This window comes from Bubalus bubalis, chromosome 4 (genome assembly GCF_019923935.1).
Source record: "Bubalus bubalis isolate 160015118507 breed Murrah chromosome 4, NDDB_SH_1, whole genome shotgun sequence".
NCBI classification, from domain to species: Eukaryota; Metazoa; Chordata; class Mammalia; order Artiodactyla; family Bovidae; genus Bubalus; species Bubalus bubalis.
The window spans coordinates 91,209,570-91,231,707 of NC_059160.1; the positions used below are offsets into that span (position 1 = coordinate 91,209,570).

Consider the following 22,138-nt stretch of genomic DNA (forward strand, 5'->3'; position numbering starts at 1 on the left):
CTTATGCTAGAACCACACTGTTTTGATTACTGCAGCTTTTCATTAAGTTTTGAAAACTAGAGGTATGATCCTCCAACTTCATTCTTCTTTTTCAGATTTATTTTGGCTACTTGGGGTCTTTTGATATTCCCTATGAACTTTAGGATTTTTTTTTTTTTAATTTCTGCAAAAACATTGATATTGGTATAGGTGCTGCATTGACTCTATGGAGCATTCTGTGTAGTACTGTCATTTTTAACAAAATTAAGTCTTCCAATACATGAACAAGGGATGCTTTCCATTTATTTACATCATCTTTCATTTCTTTTAGCAAAGTTTTGTAGTTTTCAGTGTATATAACTTGCTTTCTTAATCTTATGGTCTGAATATAAATTGAAGTCAGTTCAGTTCAGTTGCTCAGTCATGTCCAACTCTTTGTGACCCCATGGACTGCAGCACTCCAGGCTTCCCTGTCCAGCACCAACTCCCGGAGCTTGCTTAAACTCATGTTCATTGAGTTGGTGATGCCATCCAACCATCTCATCCTGTCATTCCCTTCTCCTTCTGCCTTCAGTCTTTTCCAGCATCAGGGTCTTTTCCAAGGAGTCAGTTCTTAGCATCAAGTAGCCAAAGTATTGGTGCTTCAGCTTCAGCATCAGTCCTTCCAATGAATATTCAGGACTGATTTCCTTTAGGATTGACTGGTTGGATCTCCTTGCAGTCCAAGGGACTCTCAAGAGTCTTCTCCAACACCACAGTTCAAAAGCATCAATTCTTCAGTGCTCAGCTTTCTTTATAGTCCAACTCTCACATCCATACCTGACTCCTGGAAAAACCATAGCCTTGACTAGATGGACCTTTGTTGGCAAAGTAATGTCTCTGCTTTTTAATATGCTGCCTATGTTGGTCATAGCTTTTCTTCCAAGGAGCAAGCATCTTTTAATTTCATGGTTGCAGTCACCATCAGCAATGATTTTGGAGCCCAAGAATATAAAGTCTGACACTGTTTCCATTGTTTCCCCATCTATTTGCCATGAAATGATGGAACCAGATGCCATGATCTTAGTTTTCTGAATGTTGAGTTTTAAGCCAGCTTTTTCACTCTCCTCTTTCACCCTCATCAAGAGGCTCTTCAGTTGTTCTTCACTTTCTGCCATAAGGATGGTGTCGTCTGCATATCTGAGGTTATTGATATTTCTCCCAGCAATCTTGATTCTAGCTTGTGCTTCATCCAACCCAGCATTTTGCATGACATACTCTGCGTGTAAGTTAAGTAAGCAGAGTGACAATATACATCCTTGACGTACTTCTTCCCCAGTTTTGAACCAGTCAGGTTCCATGTCTGGTTCTAACTGCTGCTTCTTGACCTACATACTGGTTTCTCAGAAGGCAGGTAAGGTGGTCTGGTATTCCTATCTCTCTAAGAATTTTCCAGTTTGTGGTGATCCACACAGTAAGTAATATAAACTGATTTAGCTATTCTTTGTCATTTGATGGAGGATTTACTCTGTTTACATTTAAACTAATTATTGATAGGTAAGGACTTACTATTGCCATTTTAATTGTTTTCTGTTTTTTTTTTTTTAATAGATCCATTATTCCTTGTTTATTAGCCTGCTGTTTTGTGTGTGCATGTGCTTTGATGTCTTTTGGTATCAGTATGCCTTGACTTCTTTTTTTTAGTTTATTTTTAATTGGAGAATAATTGTTTTACAAAGTTGTGTTGGTTTCTGCCATACAACAATGTGAATCAGCCATAAGTATACATATGTCCCTGCCCTCTTGTCACAGAGCATAGGGTAGGGGTCCCTGTGTCATACACCAACTTCCCACTATCTGTTTTACATATGCTAATGTTGCTTTGACTTCTTTATTGTGTCCTTTGTGTAATTGCTGCAGGTTTTCCCCTTGAGATTATCAAGAAGTTTACACAAACTATCTTAAAATTATAACATCATATTTTAAGCTGTTACAACTTCAATAGAATTCCTAAACTTTACACTTTAGCTTTTCCTCCACCTCACATTTTAGGATACTGTTGTCATGATTTATGTATTTTTATGTAACTAATAGATGATTATAGTTATGATTATTTTTACTACATTAATTTAACTTTTAAACTAAAATTGTAAGTAAATTATGTGCCACTATTACCAAATTACAGAATGTAAGTTTGACTGTATGTTTACCATTACCAATGAGTTTTGCACTACCTTTTAATGTCTTTACGATGTTAATTAGTGTCCTTTTACTTTCACTCGAAGAACTTCCTTTAGCACTTCTTGTAAGGCTGTTGTTCAGTCGATCAATTGTGTCTGACCCTGTGACCCAATGGACTGTAGCACGCCAGTCTTCCAAGTCCTTCACCACCTTTCAGCGTTTGCTCAAATTCATGTCCATTGAGTCAGTGATGGCATCCAACCATTTTGTCCTCTGTTACCTCCTTCTCCTCCTGCCTTCAATCTTTCCTAGTATCAGTAAGTGTGTTAGTCACTCAGTCATGCCTGACTCTTTGCGATCCCATGGACTGTAGCCTGCCAGGCTCCTCTTTCCATGAAATTCTCCAGGCAAGAATACTGGAGTGGGTTTCCATGTCTTTCCCAGCATAGGGTCTCTTCCAGTAAGTCAGCTCTTCACATCAGGTGGCCAAAGGATTGGCACTTCAGCTTCAGCATCAGTCCTTCCAACAAATATTCAGGGTTGATTTCGTTTAGGATTGACTAACTTGATCTCCTTGCAGTCCAAGGGACTCAAGAGTCTTCTCCAACACAATTCAAAAGCATCAATTCTTCGGCACTCAGTCTTCTTTATGGCCCAGCTCTCACATCCATACATGATACTGGAAAAACCACAGCTTTGACTACATAGACCTTTGTCAGCAAAGTAATGTCTCTGCTTTTTAATACACTGTCTAGGTTTGTCATAGCTTTTCTTCCATGGAGCAAATGTCTTTTAATTTCATGGCTGCAGTCACCGTCCACAGTGATTCTGGAGCCAAAGAATATAAAGTCTGTCACTGTTTCCATTGTTTCCCCATCTATTTGCCATGAAGTGATGGAACCAGATGCCATGATCTTAGTTTTCTGAATGTTGAGTTTTAAGCCAGCTTTTTCACTCTCCTCTTTCACTCTCATCAAGAGGCTCTTTAGTTTCTCTTCACTTTCTGCCATTAGGGTGGTTATCATCTACATATCTGAGGTTATTGATATTTCTCCCAGCAATCTTGATTCCAGCTTGTGAATCATCCAGCCCAGCATTTCACATGATGTACTCTGCATATATGTTAAATAAGCAGGGTGACAATATACAGCCTTGACGTACTCTTTTCCCAACTTTGAACCAGTCCATTGTTCCATGTCCAGTTCTAACTGTTGCTTCTGGACCTGCATACAGGTTTCTCAGGAGGCAGGTAAGGTGGTCTGGTATTCCCATCCCTTTAAGAATTTTCCACAGTTTGTTGTGATCCACACAAAGGCTTTAACATAGTCAATGAAGCAAAAGATGTTTTTCTAGAATTCTTTTGTAAGGTTAATGTAGTAGTAATGAACTCCTTCAGCTTTTGTTTGTTCAGGAAGTCTTTATCCAACAATTTTCTGTCTACAAGCGACTCACTTTAGCTTTAAAGGCACACATAGGGGACTTCCCTGGTGGTTCAGCAGTTACAAGTTTCTCTTGCAATGCAGGGGGTGCAGTTCAGTTCCAGGGAACTAAGATCTCATATGCCATGGAGCAACTGAGCCTGCATGCCACAACCAGACAGCACACACATCACAGTGAAAGTTCCCCATGAGACTATGAAGGTCCCATGTGCAGCAACAAAGATTCCATGTCAGCAATGAAGATCTGAAGCAGCCAAATAGATAAATTAAAAAAAAAATTTTTTAAGGCACATATAGACAGAGTGAAGGGATGGAAAAAGATATTTCAAGAAATTGGTAACCTCCTAAAAAGCAAGGGTATTTATATTAGACAAAATAGACTTTAAGCATAAAATGGTAAAAGAGACAAGAAAAGATCAGCATACAATGGAAAAGACCCTGATGCTGGGAAAGATTGAAGGGAAAAGGAGAAGAGGGTAGGAGAAGATGAGATGGTTAGATAGCATCACCCACTCAATGCACATGAATCTGTGCAAACTCCAGAAGATGATGAAGGACAGGGAAGCCTGTTGTGCTGTAGTCCGTCAAAGAGTCAGACACAACTTAGCGACTGAACAACAATAATAAAGGGGTCAAGCCATCAAGAAGATATAATAACAGTATTTATGCATCCAACACTGGAACATCTAAATATATAAAGCAAGAACTAACAGAGTTAAAAGGAGAAATAAATAGCAATTCAGTAATAGTTGGGGACTTTAGTTGGGGATCTTAACAATTGACAGATCATCTAGAGAGAGAATCAATAAGGCAACAGCAGATTTAAACAATGCTATAGATCAAGAAGGACTTAACAGACATAGACAGAACCTTCTAGCCAACAGCAGCAGATTATACATTCTTCTCAAGTACACATGGAACATTTTCTACGACAGACCATATGTTAGGCCACAAAACAAGTCAGCAAATTCAAGGAGACCGAAATCATACCAAGGATCTTCTCTGAACACAATAGCATGAAAATAGAAATCAATAAAAAGAGGAAAATTGGAAAATGCATGAATACATGGAAATTAAACAATACTCTCCTAGGAAACCAATGGATCAAAGAAGAAACTAAAAGAGAAATTTAAAAAGGATTTTGAGACAAAAATGGAAACACAACTTAAGCAGCAAAAGCAGTTCTAAGGGAGAAGTTCATGGCAATAAATGTATATATTAAGAAGCAAGATAATACCAAATAAAGAACCCACCTCTGTACCTGAAGGAACTAGAAAAAGAAGAAACTGAACCTAAAATTAGAAGGAAGGAAATAATAAAGATTAGCACAGTGTTAAATAGATACCAAAAATATATAAAACATTAACCAAACTAAGAGTTGGTTCTTTGAAAAGATAGACAAAATTGATAAACCCTTACTTACCAAGGAAAAAAGAGGGAGGACCCAAATCAACAAACTTATAAATGCAAAAGGACATAGTATAACTTATACCACAGATATACAAAGGATCATAAGATTTTTTAAATGGGTATAGAATCTGAGTAGATATTTTTCCAGAGAAGATAAATGAATGGTCAACAGGTACCCAAAAAGATGCTCAACTCACTAGTCATTAGGGACATGTAAATTAAAACCACAATGAAATATTACCTTACAATGACCATCATCAAAAAAGACAGCTAACAAATGCTGGTGTGGATGTGGAGGAAAAGGAACACTTGTGAACTGCTTCTAGGAGCATATAAATTGGTATATCTGCTATGGACAAACAGTATGGAGGGTTCTTGAAAAATTAAAAATAGTACTATAACATGATCCAGCAATTTTATCTCTGGGACTATATCCAAAAGGGATGAAACATTAACTCAAAAAGATATCTGCACCCCATGTTCATAGCAGAATTATTTATAACAGCTTCTAAGTGACAAGTGATGGATGAATGGATAAAAAAGTAAAGAAATGTGGTGTGTGTGTCTGTGTGTAATTTAGCCATAAATAATGAGGAAATCCTATCATTTGTGACACTGTGGATGGATCTTGAAGGCATCATGCTAAGTGAAATAAGTCTGACAGACAAATTCATACTGCATGTTCTCAGTTATAAGTAGAATCCAAGAAAAACAAAAAATCCCCACCAAATTCAGAGAAAAAGAGATGAGATTTGTGGCTTATTTCCAGAGGCAGGCTGTGGGGAGAAGGGATATTGGAGGAGAGGTAGTCAAAGGTACAAACTTCCATCATAAGATAAATAAGAACTAGGAATGTAACGTACAACATGATGAGTATAGTTAAGACTGCTGTATGATATACAGGAAAATTGTTAAGAGAGTATGTCCTAAGAGTTTTCATCACAAGGAGAATTTTTTTCCTTCCTTTTTATTGCATATAAATGAGATAATGGATGTTAATTAAACCTATTGTGGTAATCACTTTACAATATATGTAGATCAATGTGCAGTACGCCTTAATCTTATACAATGGTGTATGTCAATTATTTCTCAATAAAACTGAAAAAATTTTAATTCAAGAAAGATAAATTAATTTTATCTTTATCTTTAAAGATAATTTAATTCAAGAAAGAAAAGAAACATTATTTAAAAATTCAGTTCAGTCGCTCAGTCGTGTCCGACTTTGCAACCTCATGAACTGCAGCACGCCAGACCTCCCTGTCCATCACCAACTCCCAGAGTCCACCCAAACCCATGTCCATTGTGTCGGTGATGCCATCCAACCATCTCATCCTCTGTTGTCCCCTTCTCCTCCAGCCCTCAATCTTTCCCAGCAACAGGGTCTTTTCAAATGAGTCACCTCTCTGCATCAGGTAGCCAAAGTATTGGAGTTTCAGCTTTAGCGTCAGTCCTTCCAATGAACGCCCAGGACTAATCTCCTTTAGGATGGACTGGTTGGATCTCCTTGCAGTCCAAGGGACTCTCAAGAGTCTTCTCCAACACCATAGTTCAAAAGCATCAATTCTTCGACATTCAGCTTTCTTTATAGTCCAACTCTCACATCCATGCATGACTACTGGAAAAACCATAGCCTTCACTAGATGGACCTTTGTTGGCAAAGTAATGTCTTTGCTTTTTAATATGCTGTCTAGGTTGGTCATAACTTTCTTCCAAGGAGCAAGCGTCTTTTAATTTCATGGCTGCAATCACCATCTGTAGTGATTTTGGAGTCCAGAAAAATAAAGTCAGCCACTGTTTCCACTGTTTACCCATCTATTTCCTATGAAGTGATGGGACCAGATGCCATGATCTTCGTTTTCTGAATGTTGAGCTTTAAGTCAACATTTTCACTCTCCTCTTTCACTTTCATCAAGAGGAGTTTCATCTTTAGTTCTTCTTCACTTTCTGCCATAAGGGTGGTGTCATCTGCATATCTGAGGTTATTGATTTTTCTCCCAGCAAACTTGATTCCAGCTTGTGCTTCCTCCAGCCCAGCGTTTCTCATGATGTACTCTGCATATAAGTCAAATAAGCTGGGTGACAATATACAGCCTTGACGTACTCCCCTTCCTATTTGGAACCAGTCTGTTGTTCTATGTCCAGTTCTAACTGTTGCTTCCTGACATGTATACAGGTATTTAAAAGTAGCTTAAAGCATTTAAGCTATAATTTCCTTTTAAACACAATAGAACTAGGACTTTAAAATATTTTTACAAAGTTTTTAGAGGTTACCTAGTCCACTTTTAAGATAGCTAAGTATCTTCTACTTCCTTGGAATAAATTCTAGAAAACTGTATTGCAGTGTCAAATACAACGTAGTTTTTATAGGTTACTGGTACATGCTGCCAAAGTACCCATCTATTTGTATTTTCCCCAATGAATAAGAGTAACTTTGTTCCTCTGACTCTTGTCTGTACTGAGCATAATCATCAAATATGCATACACACGGTTTGCCAATTTGAAGGATGAGAAGAGCTTCAGCATTTGTAAACAACAGGGTATAAAGTAAATAGTTCCTCCAAACCAAATTCAAATGCAGTAACTATTAACCACTTGGGGCTTTAATTGTTAATTTTTGACCTATAAAAGATTTTTTAGTTTAGTTTTATTTCTGCTTGCTTTTTTTTAAAAGACTGTCAAGATCCATTCAGTTCAGTTCAGTTCAGTAGCTCAGTCATGTCTGACTCTTTGTGACCCCATGAATCGCAGCACGCCAGGCCCCCCAGTCCAACACCAACTCCTGGAGTTCACTCAAACTCATGTCCATCAAGTCGGTGATGCCATCCAGCCATCTCATCCTCTGTAGTCCTCTTTTCCTCCTGCCCCAAATCCCTCCCAGCATCAGAGTCATTTCCAATGAGTTAACTCTTCACATGAGGTGGTCAAAGTATTGGAGTTTCAGCTTTAGTATCATTCATTCCAAAAAACACCCAGGGCTGATCTCCTTTAGAATGGACTGGTTGGATCTCCTTGCAGTCCAAGGGACTCTCAAGAGTCTTCTCCAACACTACAGTTCAAAAGCATCAATTCTTCAGCACTCAGCTTTCTTTACAGTCCAACTCTTACATCCATACATGACCACTGGAAAAACCATAGCCTTGACTAGATGGACCTTTGTTGGCAAAGGAATGTCTCTGCTTTTCAATATGCTATCTAGGTTGGTCATAACTTTCCTTCCAAGGAGTAAGCATCTTTTAATTTCATGGCTGCAGTCACCATCTGCAATGATTTTGGAGCCCAAAGAAATAAAGTCTGACACTATTTCTACTGTTTCCCCATCTGTTTGCCAAGAAGTGATGGGATCAGATGCCATGATCTTCCTTTTCTGAATGTTGAGCTTTAAGCCAACTTTTTCACTCCTCTTTCACTTTCATCAAGAGGCTCTTTAGTTCCTCTTCACTTTCTGCCATAAGGGTGGTGTCATCTGCCTATCTGAGGTTATTGATATTTCTCCTGGCAATCTTGATTCCAGCTTGTGCTTCCTCCAGCCCAGCGTTTCTCATGATGTACTCTGCATATAAGTTAAATAAGCAGGGTGACAATATACAGCCTTGACATACTCCTTTTCCTATTTGGAACCAGTCTGTTGTTCCATGTCTAGTTCTAACTGTTGCTTCCTGACCTGCATATGGTTTTCTCAAGAGGCAGGTCAGGTGGTCTGGTATTCCCATCTCTTTCAGAATTTTCCACAGTTTATTGTGATCCACACAGTCAAAGGCTTTGGCATAGTCAATAAAGCAGAAATAGATACTTTTCTGGAACTCTCTTGCTTTTTCTATGATCCAGAGGATGTTGGCAATTTGATCTCTGGTTCCTCTGCCTTTTCTAAAACCAGCTTGAACATCAGGAAGTTCACGGTTCACGTATTGCTGAAGCCCAGCTTGGAGAATTTTGTGCGTTAGTTTACTAGCGTGTGAGATGAGTGCAATTGTGCAGTAGTTTGAGATCCATTAGTTGCTTCTTTTACATTTAGTGTCTTGCTTTATAAAGTCCTTTCTCACAAAGATTCCTCTGCCTTTTCTAAAACCAGCTTGAACATCAGGAATTTCAAGGTTCACGTATTGCTGAAGCCTGGCTTGGAGAATTTTGAGCATTACTTTACTCGCGTGTGAGATGAGTGCAATTGTGCGGTAGTTTGAGCATTCTTTGGCATTGCCTTTCTTTGGGATTGGAATGAAAACTGCCCTTTTCCAGTCCTGTGGCCACTGCTGAGTTTTCCAAATTTGCTGGCATATTGAGTGCAGCACTTTCACAGCATCATCTTTCAGGATTTGAAATAGCTCCACTGGAATTCCATCACCTCCACTAGCTTTGTTCGTAGTGCTTTCTAAGGCCCACTTGACTTCACATTCCAGGATGTCTGGCTCTAGGTCAGTGATCACATCATCGTGATTATCTGGGTCGTGAAGATCTTTTTTGTACAGTTCTTCTGTGTATTCTTGCCATCTCTTCTTAATATCTTCTGCTTCTGTTAGGTCCATACCATTTCTGTCCTTTATCGAGCTCATCTTTGCATGAAATGTTCCTTTGGTATCTCTGATTTTCTTGAAGAGATGCCTAGTCTTTCCCATTCTGTTGTTTTCCTCTATTTCTTTGCATTTATCGCTGAAGAAGGCTTTCTTATCTCTTCTTGCTATTCTTTGGAACTCTGAATTCAGATGTTTATATCTTTCCTTTTCTCCTTTGCTTTTCGCTTCTCTTCTTTTCACAGCTATTTGTAAGGCCTCCCCAGACAGCCATTTTGCTTTTTTGCATTTCTTTTCTATGGGAATGGTCTTGATTCCTGTCTCCTGTACAATGTCATGAAGCTCATTCCATAGTTCATCAGGCACTCTATCTATCAGATCTAGGCCCTTAAATCTATTTCTCACTTCCACTGTATAATCATAAGGGATTTGATTTAGGTCATACCTGAATGGTCTAGTGGTTTTCCCTACTTTCTTCAATTTAAATCTGAATTTGGCAATAAGGAGTTCTTCTCGGGTACTTAAATCCGTTTGAGACTTTCTGTCCCACTGATCTTTTTCTCCTTTCGAAACTACATCACAGTAGTTAGGTTTTTCCTTGATACGACTTTGTCAGATGAAAGTAGGATTAATTTTTTTGTTGTTATTAATCTAACATGAGAAAAACAAAAACTAGTGGGAGAAAAAGAATATTTACTTAAATAACCATGTTTATAACAAAAGTATTTACTTTCTTTCAGAAATCCTGTAATATGGAGAGCTGTGATTGGAACTAATAATATAAAAGGGAGTGAGCCATACAGCAAGAAGATCAAAGTTAATGCAATCATTATCCATCCAGACTTCAACATGGAATCTTATGATAATGATATTGCACTTTTTCACTTAAAAAAAGCAGTGCGTTATAATAATTACATTCAGCCTATTTGTCTACCTTTTGGTGTTTTCCAAAGACTAAACAAAAACACAACATGTTTTATAAGTGGCTGGGGAAGAACAAAAGAAGAAGGTAATTATAATCTGAATTTTGCTGATACAGGTTTTCCTGATAATCGGCAGAGGGTGAACTCTTTTATGTATGTCTTTATATCTCTTTATAACATGAGTTTAAACAGTAGGTCTTTATAAACCAGTGAAAAGAAAATGTGTTTTAATTTTCTATGTTTTTTTTCTTCCTTGTGGGAGAGAGAAATTTATCTTCCAAAGCAGAAATAGAGACTTCTTTTGTTATACATACTTACATGCCAAGACACTTAAACTTTTGGACTATCTCAGAGAGAATGATGGTTCCAAGTGTTTCTATAGTTTCTGAGACTCCTAGGTGATAAAGCAAGTTCTGTGGCAGATCTGCTTATCTTAAATGATAAGCTTCTGGCTATAAGGAATCAAATTTAGTATCCTTTTTATTTAGTGTACTGTTTAGTATCAAACAAGTTGATTGCTATGTATTTTCTATAGTACACAAAGGTGCACAAAAAATTGACTATCTGAACTAATGGAAGGAATTAAAAAAACATAGAAAACAGTCTCTGCAGACAATATTCAAGAAAAATAGAATTGTATGACAAACATTATAACTTCCCTATGATAGTAGGGAATTTTCACACAACTCTTTTATTATTGGCATATTATGCAGATGAAAAATTAGTAAAGATTTATAATGTTTGGTTTTCCAGTAAGTGGCCTGAGGACCTCTAAAAATGGTGCGCTATTCACTAGACCCAGAAAACCCCACAAAATCATGCAAATCAGAAGGTTCAAATGTTTGTGTTCACTTTAAGAACACTCGTGAAACTGCCCAGGCCATAATGGGTATGCATATCCGAAAAGCTACCAAGTATCTGAAGGATGTCACTTTAAAGAAGCAGTGCGTGCCATTCCGTCGTTACAACGGTGGAGCTGGTAGGTGTGCACAGGCCAAACAGTGGGGCTGGACGCAGGGTCGGCGGCCCAAAAAGAGTGCTGAAATTTTACTACACATGCTCAACAATGCAGAGAGTCATGCTGAACTTGAGGGCTTAGATGTAGATTCTCTGGTCACTGAGCACATCCAGGTGAACAAAGCCCCCAAGACGTGGCACAGGACTTACAGAGCTCATGGTTGAATCAACCCCTACATGAGCTCTCCCTGTCATATTGAGATGATCCTTACTGAAAAAGAACAGATTGTTCCTAAACCAGAAAAGGAGGTTGCACAGAAGGAAAAAGATATCCCAGAAGAAACTGAAGAAACAAAAACTTATGGCCTGGAAATAAATGCTGCAAAAAAATAAATGCAAATAAAAGTGTTGGTTGTAAAAAATAATAATAATAAAATTATAATGTTTGAATTAGCAAGCTTGGTTTAATAGCCAAATCATAAAATTCTGCACCCCAAAATCAGACACTTTCATCTTTTCAAGTACAGGTAGAACCTTTATAAAAACTGACCGCTAACTAGGCCATAAAGAAAATCTCCAAGTTTGAAGGACAGGTAATGTACAGACTATATACTCTGATTACAATTAATTTAGAAATAAGAGAGATGGGAATATGATGGAATAAGGAGGTTGGCAATTCCTCATCCCCCAACATAAGCATAAATTGGAAAAAAAAAGACTCAAACCTGTCAAAAGCAACCATTTCAGAGCCCTGGAAATAAAAACGCACAATAAATTGAAGAGTATTTGTTTATTATAAGCATCTAGAAATTTGGGTAAAAAGAGGAACTTGTAGTTTTCTTGCTGTGGCTGCTCCTAACTCCCCTTCAGATCAGTCAGTATAATAGCTTTACCAAGATCATGAGGATCATGAGGAAAAAGGATCTTGCTACCAGAGGATATGGACTTGATTTGGAGTAGTAGTTGATAATCCAGGCCAGCAGCACTGTCAATAAAAATAATTGATTCAAAAAAACTAAATAAAAATTTTTTTAAATAAATTTTAAACAAGTATTGGACTCAGCAAGAGATGAATGGGGGAACACACAGCTCTGCTGGTCTGGGATTGTGATCCTAGATGCAGCCAGGAGTGGAAAAGTTCAGAAATTTGACAAGAACCTCAAAATGAGACAGCTACAGAATGGCTAGATAAGCTCTCCAAGCATCCTTAGTTTACTGGGAAACATACATGTATACATGTCTGGGGAAAAAAACCTGAGAGAGCTTAGCATAAAATGAAAACCAAGGCAGACTTGAAATCTGACTGAACTCTGAACACAGTCCCCAAACCATACATAGATTCATCAGCAGAGGATGAAAGCCCAAATCATTAACTGATGAGTCAACTATGCACACACATGGGTAAGCCCTGTGAAGGCAGGTTAAAAGGTAAAAATCAGAATTAAAGACTGAGCAGAGACATCAACAGTCACACAGTGTGGAACACACAGATTCTACAGTTTAAGTCCAGGCAAGTTATTTTTAAGAAAACACAACAACATTGTTGAGAAGAGAATCAAAACCCAGAGTTGTTACAGTACATTAATGTGAAAACGCACAATTTTCAACAGAAATACTGTAAGACCTCCAAAAAACTAAGGAAAAAAAAAAACAACCCACAGAAATGTGACCTATATTCAGGGGAAAAAAGTAGTCAATAGAAACTGACTCTGAACAGGTTTAGATGTTGAATACAGCAAAGACTTCAAAGCAGCTCTTTAAATATGTTTGACAAATTAAACAAATTATTGTTCAAAGAATTAAAACCATGATGACAATGACTTAACAAATAGGGAATGCCTGTGGAGAAATAAACAATTTAAAAAAGAACCGAATGGAAATTCTAGAGATTTGATATGGCACATGAAAGCATCTGTAAACTTAAACTACAGAACAGAAATAATATAATCTGGAGAAAACAGAAAAAATTCTTGAAGAAAAATAAACACACTCAGAGAGGCCTGTGGCACAACATCAAGTATACCAGCATACATATGGTGGGATTTCTGGAAAGGAAAGAGAGAAAAAATGGGGACAAAAAAATAGCTGAAGAAAATAATGGCCCCAAACTACCTGAATTTCATGGAAAAAGAAAAACAACACAAAACTTTAATTTATAATAAAGAAGCTCAACGAATCCCAATTAAGATTTACAAAAAACTAAAAATGTGCAAAACATGTATGCTTAAAACTACAAAATGTTACACAGGGAAATTAAAGAAGACCTAATAAATGGAAAGACATACTACATTCATGGATTCAAAGACTCAATATTGTTAATATAGCTATTATCCTCAGACTGACCCATATATTCAATGCAATCCCTATCAAAATCCTAGCAAAGTTTTTTATACAATTTGACAAGTTGATCCTAAAATGTATTTGGAAAGGCAAAGAACCTTGATTCCTTGATATTTTTTGAATAGTCAAAAAGTTTTTTTAAAGGACAACAAAACTAAGTTACTCTACCTAATTTAAATTTACCTATAGTAAAAACTACAGCCATTAAGACAGTATGGTATTGATTTATTTTCTGGTAGCATGTTTAGAATTTTCTATGTATAGAATCATGTCATCTGCAGACAATGACAGTTTTACTTCTTCCTTTCCAATTTGGATTCCTTTTCTTTCTTTTTCCTCTTCACCTGCTGTGACTAGGACTTCCAAAACTATGTTGAATAAAAGTGGCAAGAGTGGGCATCCTTGTCTTGTTCCTCATCTTAGAAGGAATGCTTTGACCTTTTCACCATTGAGTATGATGTTTATTATACTCAAGGTTTATTATGTTGAAGTATGTTCCCTCTATGCCCACTTTCTGGAGAGCTCTTCTTGTAAACTGATATTGAATTTTATAAAAATTCTTCTGTATCTATTGAGATGGTCATATTGTTTTTATTTTTCAATTTGTTAATACAATGTATCAAACTGATTGATTTAGGGACCTTGGAAAATCCTTGCATCCCTGGGCTGAATCCCACTTGGTCATGATATATGATCCTCCTAATGCATTGCTGGATTCTGTTTGCTAGTATTTTGTTAAGGATTTTTGCATTTATGTTCATTAGTGATACTGCCCTATAATTTTCTCTTTTTTGTGATATCTGTAGAATTCAACTGTGAAGCCATCTGGTCCTGGATATTTGTTTGTTTGCTGGGAGTTTTTAAATTACTGATTCACTTTCAGTACTGTTAATTCAAATTTGGTTTCCTTTTGGTTCAGTCTTGAGAGATTGTACCTTTCTAAGAATTTGCCCATGTCGTCTAAGGTATCCATTTTATTGGTGTATATTTGCTTGTAGTAGTCTCTTATGATCCTTTGTATTTCTGCAGTGCTGGTTGGTTAAACATAGCAGAGATCAATGGAACACAATACAGAGTCCAAAAAAACCCCCAAACAACCCAACTTATGTTTATGATCAACTGATTTATTTATACAAAATTCCTAGAAAAGGCAAACCTACAGAGACAGAAATTCTATCAGTCATTTTCTGAGTGTGAGGCTGGAGGTGGGAACTGACTGCAATTGGGCATGGAGAGGACTCACTGGAGTGGAAGTATCCTAAAACTGGATGTGGGCCTGGTATAAATTTACCAAAAATCATTGAATTGCTTTCTTACAGTCTGAGAATTGTTATGTAAATTAAACATAAATAAAGCTTCTTTAAAAATGACCAAAAAAATGTAAATCACACATTTGAAAAATTTTAAATATACTACTAAATAACTCCTATGTCAAAGAAGAAATAATTATAATCTTAAATCCTTATATCTATATAATAATTTATATCAGTTCAGTCAGTTGTGTCCGGCTCTTTGCGACCCCATGGACTGCAACATGACAGGCTTCCCCGTCCATAGCCAGGGAAGTTTACTCAAACTCATGTCCATTGACTCAGTGATGGCATCCAACTATCTCATCCTCTGTCATCCCCTTCTCCTCCCACCTTCAATCTTTCCCAGTATCAGGGTCTTTTCCAATAGTCAGCTCTTCACATCAGGTGGCCAAAGTACTGGAGTTTCAGCTTTAGCATCAGTCCTTCCAATAAATATTCAGGACTGATTTCCTTTAGGATGGACTGGTTGGTGCTCCTTGCAGTCCAAGGGACTCTCAACAGTCTTCTCCAACACCACAGTTCAAAAGCAGCAATTTTTTGGCGCTCAGCTTTCTTTATAGTCCATCTGTCACATCTATACATGACTTCTGGAAAAACCATAGCTTTGACTAGACAGACCTTTGTTGGCAAAGTAATGTCTCTGCTTTTTTTTTTTTTTTTTTTTTTGTCTCTGCTTTTTATATGCTGTCTAGGTTTTAACTGTCTAACTTTTCTTCCACGGAGCAAGCGTCTTTTAATTTCATGGCTGCAGTCACCATCTGCAATGATTTTGGAGCCCCCCAAAATAAAGTCTCTCACTGTTTCCATTGTTTCCCTATCTGTTTGCCATGAAGTGATGGGGTCAGATGCCATGATCTTAGTTTTCTGAATGTTGAGCTTTAAGCCAACCTTTTCACTCTCCTCTTTCATTTTCATCAAGAGGCTCTTTAGTTCTTCTTCACTTTCTGCCATAAGGGTGGTGTTATCTGCATATCTGAGGTTATTGGTATTTCTCCCAGCAGTCTTGATTCCAGCTTGTGCTTCCTCCAGCCCAGCGTTTCTCATGATGCACTCTGCATATAAGTCAAATAAGCAGGGTGACAATATACAGCCTTTCCCGATATGGAACCAGTCTGTTGTTATATGTCCAGTTCTAACAGTTGCTTCCTGACCTGTATTCAGATTTCTCAAGAGGCAGGTCAGGTGGTCTGGTATTCCCAGCTCTTTCAGAATTTTCCAGTTTGTTGTGATCCACACAGTCAAAGGCTTTGGCATAGTCAGTAAAGCAGAAGGAGATGTTTTTCTGGAACTCTCTTGCTTTTTCAATGATCCAACGGATGTTGTCAATTTGATCTCTGGTTCCTCTGCCTTTTCTAAATCCAGCTTGAACATCTGGAAGTTCATGGTTCACGTACTATTGAAGCCTGGCTTGAGAATTTTGAACATTACTTTGCTAGTGTGTGAGATGAGTGCAATTCTGTGGTAGTTTGAGCAGTTTGGTATTTTGAAAACTGACCTTTTCCAGTCCTGTGGCCACTGCTGAGTTTTCCAAATTTGCTGACATATTGAGTGCAGCACTTTCACAGCATCATCTTTTAGGGTTTGAAATAGCTCAGTGGGAATTCCATCGCCTCCACTAGCTTTGTTCCTAGTGATGCTTCCTAAGGCCCACTTGACTTCACATTCCAAGATGTCTGGCTCTAAGTGAGTGATCACAACATCATGGTTATCTGGGTCATGAAGATCTTTTTTGTATAGTTCTTCTGTGTAATCTTGCCACCTCTTCTTATCTGCTTCTGTTAGGTCCATACCATTTCTGTCCTTTATTGTGCCCATCTTTGCATGAAATGTTCCCTTGGTATCTCTAATTTTCTTGAAGAGATCTCTAGTCTTTCCCATTCTATTGCTTTCCTCTATATCTTTGCATTGATCACTGAGGAAGGCTTTCTTAACTCTCCTCTTTGGAACTCTGCATTCAAATGGGTATATCTTTCCTTTTCTCCTTTGTTTTTTGTTTCTCTTCTTTTCTCAGCTATTTGTAAGGCCTCCTCAGACAACCATTTTGCCTTCTTGCATTTCTTTTTCTTGGGATGGTCTTGATCACTGCCTCCTGTACAATGTCAAGAACCTCCGTCCATAGTTCTTCAGGTACTCTGTCTATCAGATCTAATCCCTGAATCTGTTTGTCACTTCTAGTGTATAATCATAAGGGATCTGATTTAGGTCATACCTGAATAGTCTAGTGGTTTTCCCTACTTTTCTTCAATATAAGTCTGAATTTGGCAATAAGGAGTTTGTGATCTGAGCCGCAGTCAGCTCCCGGTCTTGTTTTTGCTGACTATATATAGAGAGTTTCTCCATCTTTGTGCAAAGAATATAATCAATCTGATTTCGGTATTTACCATCCAGTGGTGTCCATGTGTAGAGTCTTCTCTTGTGTTGTTGGAAGAGGGTGTTTTTAATTGATCAGGATTGTATTTGTGCAAGAATATTCTAAGTAACCAGTGGAACAGAACAGAAAACACAGGCATCTATTTCTGGACTCTCTTTCTCCTATTCACTTCAAAAATCTCTAGTTATTTTGAATAACCCTACACCAATATCACACTGAGTTAGTATTGTTCATAAATCAGGTAGTAGGTTTACAGATGTTCATTTCATTATTATATCTGGTTAATGTCTATGTTACATATACTCTTTTATATACAGCCAGTATTACTTTAATTATTTGAAAACCAAGGGTAAAAATGCATCTTTCCTCTAGGATGCATTGATCCAGGAATTTGGATGTCATTAGATATACTTTATTTCCTTTTCTTATTCTCTATCCATGTTGACTTGACTTTCTCAGGCTGCCTGTCCTCATAAGTGTGGAACTATGGCTGCAGGCTGATTTGAACTTATATTAATAGCTAATCATGTGACTAGGGTGAAACAGATTCTTCTCTGGCTGCTGCTGCTTCTAAGTCACTTCAGTCGTGTCCGACTCTGTGCGACCCCATAGAGGGCAGTGCACCAGGCTCCCCGTCCCTGGGATTCTCCAGGCAAGAACACTGGAGTGGGTTGCCATTTCCTTCTCCAATACATGAAAGTGAAAAGTGAAAGTGAAGTCACTCAGTTGTGTCCGACCCTCAGCAACCCCATGGACTGCAGCCTTCCAGGGTCCTCCATCCATGGGATTTTCCAGGCAAGAGTACTGGAGTGGGGTGCCATTGCCTTCTCCTCTTCTCTGGCAGCTCCAGTTAAAAAAGCTGGATAAGTATTCCAATTGACTAGGCTTATACCAACGGAGAAGGCAATGGCAACCCACTCCAGTACTCTTGCCTGGAAAATCCCATGGGCAGAGGAGCCTGGTAGGCTGCAGTCTATGGGGTCACGAAGAGTTGGACACGACTGACCAACTTCACTTTCACTTTTCAGTTTCATGCATTGGAGAAGGAAATGGCAACCCAATCCAGTGTTCTTGCCTGGAGAATCCCAGGGACGGGGGAGCCTGATGGGCTGCTGTCTATGGGGTCACACAGAGTCAGGCACGACTGAAGTGACTTAGCAGCAGCAGCAGGCTTATACCAAATATAGTCACCTCTAGACTAATTCCAGGAGAATGGAATTCTGTGAATGGAACAGTTTGGTCATTTTCCCACTTGCAGTAAAGGGGAAAATGTCTATTACTTGAAAAGCCAAGGAAGAATGTGGTGCACATAAAAATATTCAGCTTCCACATGTGACAACCGCAATTCTGAGACAGCCTGATGGTATCAGATGCTGCTGTTACAGTAGCTTTTCTGTGGATAAACCTTAGAATAATCTGAAGTGTTGCCTTGTATCTTCCTATCTTTTCTGTAGCAAAGAACCACTTTATGTTCAAGAATAAGCATAGAAGTTATGGGAGTACATGAATTAGAAATCTGCTTTATTTTCACGTTCAACATTTTGCAAGATGGCATCATTAGAAAATTTAATTAAAATTATTCACAACTTACAACATAAGACTGACCTCAGCATTTACCTCTTTCAGTTCAGTTCAGTTCAGTTGCTCAGTTGTGTCCGACTCTTTGTGACCCCATTTACCTCTTTAGCCCTTGATAATTTTTATAGTTTTATTTTGTAACACTACAGATCCTTCTGTGAGACCTCCAAGAAACACAAGAGAGCAAACATTAAAAAAAAAGTAACCTGAAATTCCTACTATCTAGAGATAACTATCATTAAGACTTGGTAGACTTTCTTTCACCGTATCTCCAGGCATTCATACATGCATACATATCTGGATACAATTTTACATAATTGTTCAATCAGTCACTATGGAAAGAAAACCTGTTGAACATGAACATTTCACATTGGTATCAAAATGTCTGCTCTCCAAAATAATTTAACTGGTATTTTTGTTGTTGTTGTTAATAGGTAATATTACCAAAGAGTTACATGAAGCAGAAGTGCATTATATTTCTCGAAGTTTCTGTAATTCTGAGAGGAGCTATGGGGGTATAGTTCCTAACACTTCAATTTGTGCAGGTGATGAAGATGGAATTTTTGATTCTTGCAGGGTAAGACCAAATAATTTTCGTTAGCAATATTTTCTAAAGACAGAAAGGAACTGAACAAGTCTTTGATCACTTTCTAGTGAAGTCTTAATTCTCAAGTCTAAATTATTTCTCTCCTTTTTAACTATTCCAACAATCCAAATCATCATGCTTGCCTGATTCCTTGGTTTCTACAATCATGATCAACCTTAAGAAATATTTGCCTTGAATCTTTTTTTTTTTTCATTACCACCTTTTTAAAGGTGGTACAATTTATAATTTATAATTCACCCATTTAAAGTATAAAACTCAGTGGGGGGGGTTTATATTTAGAGTAGTGAACCATTACCACAATCTAATTTTTAGAACACTTTTGTCACCCCCCTCAAAAAAAAAACAAAAAATTCTTCCCATTAAAGCAACCATCAGCCTGTAGAGATTTGCCTATTCTGGAAATTTCCTATGAACAGGATCATTCAATTTGTGGTCTTTTGTGACTGGGTTCTTTTACTTAGCATAATGTTTTCAAGGTCTCCATTATAGCATGTATTAATACCTTATTCATTTTATTGCCAAATAATATACCATGGTTTGGATATGTCACATTTTATTCATCCATCCATTTGTAGATGGATATTTAAGCTATTTCTGCTTTTTTGGCTATTACAAATAACATGGCTATAAATATTTGTGTACATGTTTTTATGTGTAAGTATGTTTTTCTTGGAAATTCTACCTAGGAGTGGAACTGCTGAGTCAATTCTTAACATTTTAAAGAACTGTCAAACTGTATTCCAAAGTGCCTACAGCATTTTACATTCTTATGCAACAATATGAGACTTCTGTTTTTTATTGGAATATAGTTGATTTGCAATGTTGTGTTAGTTTCAGGTATAGAGCAAAGTGAATCAGTTATACACACACACACACATATACACACACGTATATTCACTTTTTTAAGGTTCTTTCCTCATATAGGTCATTACAGAACATTAAGTAGAGTTCCCTGTGCTATATAGCAGGTTCTTTAGTTATCTGCTTTAAATCTAGTTGTGGGTATATGTTAATCCCAATCTCCCAATTTACCCCTCCCCTCTGATCCCCTATTAACCATAAGTTTGTTTTCTACATCTGTGACTCTAATTCTGTTTTGTAACCAAGTTCATTTGTACTCCTTTTTTTTAGATTTCACATATAAGCAATATCATATATTTGTCTGTGTCTGACTTATTTCACCCAGTGTGACAATCTCTAGGTTCATCCATGTTGCTGCAAATAGCATCACTTTTTTAATGGCTGAGTAATATTCCATTGTATATATGTATCACATATTCTTTATCCATTCGTCTGTTGATGAACACTTAGGTTGTTTCTGTGTCCAGGCTATTGTAAACAGTGATGCAATGAACGTTGCAGTACATGTAATCTTTTTGAAATATAGTTTTCTCTGGGTATATGCCCAGGAGTGGGATTGCTGAGTCATATGGTAGTTCTAGTTTCAGTTTTTAAAGGAACCTCTATACTGTTCTCCTGGAGAAGGAAATGGAAACCCACTCCAGTGTTTTTGCCTGAAAAATCCCAGGGACAGGGGAGCCCGGGGGGCTGCCGTCTATGGAGTCGCACAGAGTTGGACACAACTGAAGCGACTTAGCAGCAGCAGCAGCATACTATTCTCCACAGCAGCTATACCAATTTACATTCCCACTAACAGTGTGGAAGAGTTCCTTTTTCTCCACACCTTCTCCAGTATTTACTGTTTGTAGATTTTCTGACAATGGCCATTGTGACTGGTGTGAGATGACACTTCATTGTAGTTTTGATTTGCATTTCTCTAATATTGATAATTAGTGATGTTGAGCATCTTTTCATGTGCCTTTTGGCCATCTCAGCAATGTATCAGTTCAGTTCAGTTCAGTCGCTCAGTTGTGTCTGACTCTTTGAGACCCCATGGACTGCAGCACCTCCCTGTCCATCACCAACTCCCGGAGTTTACTCAAACTCATGTCCATTGAGTTGGTGATGCCATCCAACCATCTCATCCTCTGTAATCCCCTTCTCCTCCTGCCTTCAGTCTTTCCCAGCATCAGGGTCTTTTCAAATGAGTCAGCTCTTTGCATCAGGTGGCCAAAGTATTGGAGTTTCAGCTTCAGCATCAGTCCTTCCAATGAATATTCAGGACTGATTTCCTTTAGGATGGACTGACTGGAGCTCCTTGCAATCCAAGGGACTCTCAAGAGTCTTCTCCAACACCACAGTTCAAAAGCAGCAATTCTCCGGCACTCAGCTTTCTTTATAGTCCAACTCTCATATCCATACATGACTACTGGAAAAATCATAGCTTTGACTTGATGGACCTTTGTTGGCAAAGTAATGTCCCTGCTTTTGAACATGCTGTCTAGGTTGGTCATAACTTTCCTTACAAGGAGTAAGCGTCTTTTAATTTCATGGCTGCAATCACCATCTGCAGTGATTTTGGAGCCCAAAAAAATAAAGTCTGACACTGTTTCCACTGTTTCCCATCTATTTGCCATGAAGTGGTGAGACCAGATGCCATGATCTTCGTTTTCTGAATGTTGAGCTTTAAGCCAACCTTTTCACTCTCCTCTTTCA

The 22,138-nt window shown here is 37.9% G+C and overlaps 1 protein-coding gene and 1 pseudogene across 1 annotated transcript in view; both read left to right on the top strand.

Moving 5' to 3' along the window:
* TMPRSS12 (transmembrane serine protease 12) overlaps positions 1–22,138 on the top strand; it is a 33,265-nt gene that overhangs the window by 7,120 nt on the left and 4,007 nt on the right. Inside the window, exons 3-4 of the mRNA XM_044941987.1 lie at positions 10,234–10,502; positions 19,410–19,552. Of these exons, the coding sequence (XP_044797922.1) occupies positions 10,234–10,502; positions 19,410–19,552 (412 nt within the window). The remainder of the gene's footprint in view (positions 1–10,233; positions 10,503–19,409; positions 19,553–22,138) is intronic.
* Positions 11,194–11,749, top strand: LOC123333302 (annotated as a pseudogene).